Genomic DNA, 6,562 nt, shown 5'->3' on the forward strand with positions numbered 1-6,562 from the left:
CAACCCCAGGGCCGCCTCCCGGCTCCAGGCTGAACGTCTGGGCCCCGCCCGGGCCCGTCCCGCCCAGGCCTCCACCCGCTGCGCGCGGCCCACGGAGCCCCGCCCCCGGGAGCCGCTGGCGCGGAGGCCGCCGGCTCTTCCCACCTAGGCTGCCCGGCCCGGGGAGAGGCGCAGGCGTCCGCCGCAGCCTCCCTGCCTCCCGGGCTCATCGGTGCCTTCCTCTGCAGCGGCAGCAGCCTGGCCTCCGCCGCGCGGCTGGGTGGCCCGGGGGGCAGAGGTGGGGGGGTCCCGCGCCCTGCTCCCAACCGGGCTGCGCGGAGTGGCGGCAGCCCGGTGCCCTCGCCTATGGCGCCTAGGGCCGAGCCCCCCGACGGGGGCTGGGGGTGGATGGTGGTGCTCTCCGCGTTCTTCCAGTCGGCGCTGGTGTTCGGGGTGCTCCGCTCCTTCGGCGTCTTCTTCGTGGAGCTGGTGGCGGCGTTTGAAGAGCAGGCGGCGCGGGTCTCCTGGGTCGCCTCCATAGGGATCGCCGTGCAGCAGTTCGGCAGTGAGTGCCGCGCCCGGGTCCGCCTCGCTCCGTGGGACCGGGAGGGGGATGCGGGCCCGCTGGGGAGGAAAGGGCGGGGCTGGGGAGGCTACTGGCCAAGGACGCTGGAGAGATCCTCGCACGACTGTCTTCCTCTTTCTCAGGTCCCGTGGGCAGTGCCCTGAGCACGAAATACGGGCCCAGGCCCGTGGTGATGGCAGGGGGCATCTTGGCTGCGTCGGGAATGCTGCTCGCCTCCCTTGCTACCTCCTTGACCCACCTGTACCTCAGTATCGGGCTGCTCTCAGGTGAGACCCTGGACAAGGGCAGGAGAGGCCAGCTGCCTCTGGACTTTCACCTTCTTCCTGCCAGCTCTAAGTTGCTAAGGAGGAGCCGATGGAAGGTTTTGGCGAGCGCCTGTGCCCAGAAGGGAAGGACGTCTTGAGAGCGTTGACTAAAGTGATCAGCGTGTGCAGGGATATTGAGAAATTCAGAGATGTTGAGGCCAGAATTTGCAAGCCCGGGGCTGGTGGGGCTGGAGTGTCAGAGGGCAATGACCATGAAGTTGTGCCAGGCACCGTGGCTGCAGAGTAGATGCCATAATCCTAGTTTACAAACAAAGAAAGGTTCTCGAAGCTTGTATAACTTGGCAGATGGAGATCACACAGCCAGAAGTGGTATAGCCCGAGGTATAGATCCGAAGTTGGGATCTAGTTACTGTGCATGCAGTATTTCTAAGCCTCCACAGTCCCATTGGGTGTCTTACGCCTGTCTTGCAGAAGAGGAGACCGAGGCTGGGAGAGGAAATAAAATACACAGGGTCATACTGCTTGAAAACAAGGCCTGTGCTACCGTGGTGGGATTACCCAGTGCCCTGGAAGCCCTTAGAGTCCCCCAACCCCTCTCTCTTCCTTTTTGACAGGCTCTGGCTGGGCCTTGACCTTCACTCCGACCCTGGCTTGCCTGTCCCGTTACTTCTCTCGACGGCGATCCCTGGCCACAGGGCTGGCACTGACTGGTGTGGGCCTCTCTTCCTTTGCCTTTGCCCCACTTTTCCAGTGGCTGGTCAGCCGCTATGCCTGGAGGGGGGCTCTACTGCTGGTGTCTGCCCTGTCCTTGCACCTGGTGGCCTGTGGTGCTCTCCTCCGCCCGCTCTCCCTGAGGGAGGACCCTATTGTGGGCGGCCCTGCAGCCCAGCTCACCTCCCTGCTGCATCACGGCCCCTTCCTCCGTTATACGGCTGCCATAACGCTCATCAACACTGGCTACTTCATTCCCTATGTGCACCTGCTGGCCCACCTCCAGGACCTGGATTGGGACCCACTGTCTGCTGCCTTCCTACTCTCAGTGGTGGCTGTCTCTGACCTCGTGGGACGTGTGGTTTCTGGGTGGCTAGGAGATGCGGTCCCAGGACCCGTGGCACGAATGCTGATGCTCTGGACTGCCCTGACGGGGGTGTCCCTGGCCCTGTTCCCTGTGGCTCGTGCTCCCACGGCCCTAATGACTCTGGCCGTGGCCTACGGCTTCACATCAGGGGCCCTGACCCCGGTGGCCTTCTCCGTGTTGCCTGAACTGGTGGGGACTGGAAGGATATACTGTGCCCTGGGACTGGTGCAGATGGTTGAGAGCATTGGGGGACTGCTGGGGGCTCCCCTGTCAGGTAAGGAGGATTGGGTTTCCCGGGGGGGGGGGTGCCTCATAGCCATGTCATGCAATTTGGGGAGGGGACTAGTGACGTTATAATGTGCATGAATATTGTCCTTGGGGATGGCACAGAACACGGCCTCCATGGCCAATCTGAGCAGCCCCGAAGTGGGTCCGGGGGCAAGGAAATGGGGGCCGTGGAAAGACTCTGAGGAGCTATGAGGACCCCGTGGCCGGGTATCTAAAGCTTGGGTGCTCAGTGGACCTGGCTGGACCCAGCCAGATGTAGCCTGCAGGTGTCTGGCCCTTCCCTTGGCCTACTGGCCCCCCGCCAGCTGTCTGAGCTGTCGGGTCAAAGTTCTCCATGACCCAGATGCCAAAACCTTCAGACCCTTAACTTTCTCCTCTTAACTATTAACTGAAAGTGTAGACAGGAGGGCCACAGTTGCTTGAAAGAAAGGCGCAGGTGCGCCAGCCCCGTCTGGATACCCAAGTCTCTGCTGGCTGGCTTGGAGGCCCTTCCTGAAGGCAGGAAGGAGGTTGAAATTTCCCTCCAAAAATGACATGTAGAAACCTTGGGACGCCGGAGTTCTCGAGCTCATCCCGTCCTGTCTAAGTGAGTTCGAACTCTTCCAAGATGACGGGCTCAGGAGTACGCTCTTCCCTTCATCAGTCTCAGGAAGTGGGGTGCCCATGTGTGTTCTTTTTCTCTCTTGGACCTAGGCTACCTCCGGGATGTGACAGGCGACTACACAGTTTCTTTCGTGGTGGCCGGGGCCTTCCTTCTGGTGGGAAGTGGCATACTCATCACTCTGCCTCACTTCTGCTCCCCGGCCTCTGCCTCTAAGCCCCGGGACCTTGTCACAGAGGGAGTGGACACCACAGTCTCTGGGACCAGGGATGGGCTGGGAGAGGACTGAACTGCACAAAGGGGCTCTCAGACCAAGAGGCCAGAGCTCGGCAGCTCCAGATTCTCCTCCTCTGGCCCATCCTGGTGCCCACAGAACCACACTGCCTTAAGCATCTTGATCGGCTCCCCCACAGGGCAGGCCTGGGGTGGGCGGTGGTCCTACATGGTGTGCGCCAACCCCCTAGTATTTTGCTGAGGACTCTCATCTCTTCTTTGCTCCCACAACCTTTACGGAAGGATCCAGGAGCTCAGCCTGCTCCCTGGAGCTGTGAATCAGCTGTGACAACCAAAGGCTAAGAGACTTAATGTGTTTTACATGTGTCTCTAGTGTCGCCCACCAGCTTCCTTCTCTGCGGGCAGGTGCTTGGGAAAGGGGGATGCCCTTTTGAGATAAAACTGAATAAGGAAACGGGGTGATCGTCAGAACCTCAAAAAGACCTGGGGCCTGTATGCTTGGGTTGGCCGAGTGGGTTCGTGGTTAAGAAGTGGAGGGAAGGTCTCCACTTTAACCCTGGACTCTGCTGTCTGGACCACACCCCCTCTGTCTTGCCCGCAGACCTCCCCTTTCCTACTGTCTCCTGAGACTTGGAGGACAGTGGTGAGGACACGGGGATGGGAGGGTGGCTTGGGAGAAGGAGCTGCTACAGTGAGAGCTGAAGTCCCATCCAGCATTTCCCTCGGGCCAGGGGAAGGAGCCTGAAATGCAGGGAGGGGTTAGCTGGGGGGTCCGGATGGGGCAGATGGCCCCCTTCCTCCTGAGCCCTCACCCCAGCACACTGAAGCTGACAGGTAGGCAACTTCTCTGAGCTTCCCTGTGTTTTTATTGTTTTTTGAGAGAGAGAAAAAAAGAGTGACAGTGGAAGAGGGGCAGAGGGAGAGAGAGAGATGGAGAATCTTAAGCACGCCTCATGCCCCGCAGGGAGCCCACTGTGGGGGGGGGGGGTTAATCTCAGGACCCTGAGATCATGACCCTGAGATCATGACTTGAGCTGATGTCAAGAGTCAGAGGCTTAACTGATCGAGCCCCCCAGGGCCCCCTTGAATATCTTACATAGAAGGAATGTTTTCAGCCTCCCAGATTGGCTAACAGTTGGAACTTGCAGGAAACTGGATAGAAATTCTTTGCTGGGGGTGGGGCTCCAACTCGTGGTCAACAAGCAGTGTCCAGAGCGGACTGGGGGCCTCCAGGGGAAAGCAGGGCGACTTGAGGAGCGGGGAGCAGCTCCCCCCTCTCGGGGGGAGGCGTGGCCGGCCGGGAGGCTGGCCGGCAGGAGGGCAGCGCCCCGGGCAGCCCCATGTAGATGAAGCTGCCGGAGAGGATAAAAGAGCCGCACGCGAGGAATGAGGCGGTGAAATCTCCCGTCTCGTCCCTTAGGAAGCCTGTGAGGAAGGGGAAAGGAATTTAGGAGCTTGGGATCCCGGGGCAGAGGACGGTTGCGAGCAGATCTGTTCGCTCGGACCCTTACCTGACAGCGGAGGGCCCAGAAGCCCCCCGAGGCTCATCAGCATCATCACCAGCCCTGTGGCCTGGACCACGCCTCTGACGCCCACCAGCCCCGGGAGCACTCCGAACACCAAGGGCGCGTAACTTCCCACGCTGAGCCCGTAGGCCCCGGCCGCGACCAGCAGGGCCCCCTCGCAGCCCTCCTGGCTGCCCACCAAGGGCACCAGCCCCACGGCCAGCAGCCCCAGCCCGGTCAGGGCCCCGAACACCGCCAGCAGCCGCGAAAGGGGCACCCAGCCCTGGTCTGCCAGCCACCCGCTGATGAACCGCGCGCCCGCATCCCCCACCGCAGCCACCGCCAGCACCAACGCCGCCCCATACCCGCCCAGGCCCAGGTCTAAAGCGTGAGGGGCCAAGTGCACGTAGGGGACGAAGTAGCCGCCCCCGACCAGGGCTGTGCCCAGGGCGAACACCAAGAAGGCCCGGCGCGCGAAGAGGTCCAGGCCGAGGGCGGCTAAGGGCCCGCGGGGTGGGGCCGGGGGGTCGTCAGGGAGCACCAGGGGTCGCAGGAGGGCGCCACAGGGGGCGAGGTGGAGGGTGACGGCGCCGAGGAGGAGCAGGGCGCCCCGCCACCCGAAAGAATCGAGGAGGAGCTGCAGGGTGGGCGCCAGCAGCAGCGAGGAGGCCCCGTTGCCCGTGAGGGCCAGCCCCACGGCCAGGACTCGACGGCGGGAGAAGTAACGGGACAGGGTCCCGAGCGCCGGGGCGAACACCAGCGCCCAGCCAGAGCCTGCGGACGGACGGGACCAGGTGAGGACCGGGACCCGGAAAGCGGGCTCCGGCGATCCCGGCCCCGCCCCTCCGAGGCCCCGCCCATCACGGAGGCCCCACCCGTCGCGGGAGGCCCCGCCCCTCCGGAGGCCCCGCCCCCTCGGGCCTCCAGCCCCCAAGAAGCGCCCCTCTCCGGCATCACCCCTTGGGGGACCCGGTACCCGTCTCCCCTCACCGGCAAGGACGCCCAGGCCCAGGTAGAGGTGCAGCAGACTGCGGGCGAACGCCGAGAAGACGAAGCCCAGCGAGGTGAGGACGCCCCCGACCATCACCACGGGGCGCGCACCCCAGCGGGTGCTCAGGGCGCTGCCCACTGGGCCTGGAAGGGGGCGGAGTCAACGGAAGACACGCCTCTGCGCCCCAAACTTGATCCAACACTTCTCCTTGGAGGCTGGCCAGGCCTAAAACGTCTCCCCCAACCTAAGAGCTCCTCCCCTTGACCTCGAGACCCCCGTTTTCTGGGACTCGGTCCCACCGGGCGCCCTTTCCCAGGGAGTCCGGTCATCAGGTTGGTCATCCATCTCCGCCAATCCACCCGGGTTCCCGCCTCCCGCCTCAGGGCCCTCCTCACTGGCTGCCTGCTGCACCGCCAGGGCCAGGGCGCTGACCCACGCAGTGTCTTGAGTGCTTCGGTCAAAGTGCTCCGCGAGGTCAGGGAGGGCAAGGCCCAGCGAGCGTAACAGCCCGTAGGAGAGCCCATTCACCGCGAAGGCTGCGGCCGCCACCACCCAGCCCCAGCCCCCGTCCGGGGGTCCGGCCGGCTTGGGAGTCATCGCCGTCTGGGGAAGGGGGAACACACCACGTCTGTGCCTCCTCTAGGGTCCTGGGTATCCCTGAGATCCGGGTTCCGGCGGTTGGCCCGGGGTGGGCACGTCCCCGGGGCACGGTAGGGCGGGGCGGAAGGAGGGGGAGCTAGGCCTAGGGATACATCTCCAGGGTGCGCGCGAGCTCCCAGGCCCGGGTGACAGCCGGATCCCCCGGGCCTAGGACTCCCCCTCCCACACGCGTCCCTTCCCCCTTACCCGACCTCTCCGGGCGGTGGGGGGAGGGGAAGGACAAGGAGCAGCTGGGCCCGGTGTCCTCCCCGCTTGCTGCGCGGGCGGGGCCCCCGAGGGGAGTGAGCGCCGAGATGGAGCCCCACCTGGACCGGCTCTCTCGGTAAACAGAGATCGCCACTGGGGGCCTGTGCCGCCTGGGACGCGGGGATGCG

General features: G+C 64.1%; 2 protein-coding genes across 2 annotated transcripts; one reads left to right on the forward strand and one right to left on the reverse strand.

Moving 5' to 3' along the window:
* The first annotated feature begins 345 nt into the window (after window positions 1-345).
* Window positions 346-3,371, forward strand: LOC111161200 (solute carrier family 16 member 13). The gene is made up of 4 exons (XM_022524777.1): window positions 346-544; window positions 688-831; window positions 1,446-2,183; window positions 2,891-3,371. Exons 1-4 carry the CDS (start codon window positions 346-348, stop codon window positions 3,085-3,087), a joined length of 1,278 nt encoding a protein of 425 aa, XP_022380485.1. The 3' UTR covers window positions 3,088-3,371.
* An 856-nt stretch (window positions 3,372-4,227) lies between these two features.
* On the reverse strand, window positions 4,228-6,140 carry LOC111161245 (solute carrier family 16 member 11). Its single transcript, XM_022524842.1, has 4 exons — window positions 5,924-6,140; window positions 5,528-5,671; window positions 4,544-5,311; window positions 4,228-4,457 (listed from the first exon to the last, which is right to left on the reverse strand). The coding sequence occupies exons 1-4, from the start codon at window positions 6,123-6,125 to the stop codon at window positions 4,228-4,230; spliced, it is 1,344 nt and encodes a 447-aa protein (XP_022380550.1). The 5' UTR covers window positions 6,126-6,140.
* Window positions 6,141-6,562: the final 422 nt, after the last annotated feature.

Source organism: Enhydra lutris, unplaced genomic scaffold (genome assembly GCF_002288905.1).
Source record: "Enhydra lutris kenyoni isolate GAN:26980312 unplaced genomic scaffold, ASM228890v2 scaffoldscaffold82, whole genome shotgun sequence".
Taxonomy (NCBI): Eukaryota; Metazoa; Chordata; class Mammalia; order Carnivora; family Mustelidae; genus Enhydra; species Enhydra lutris.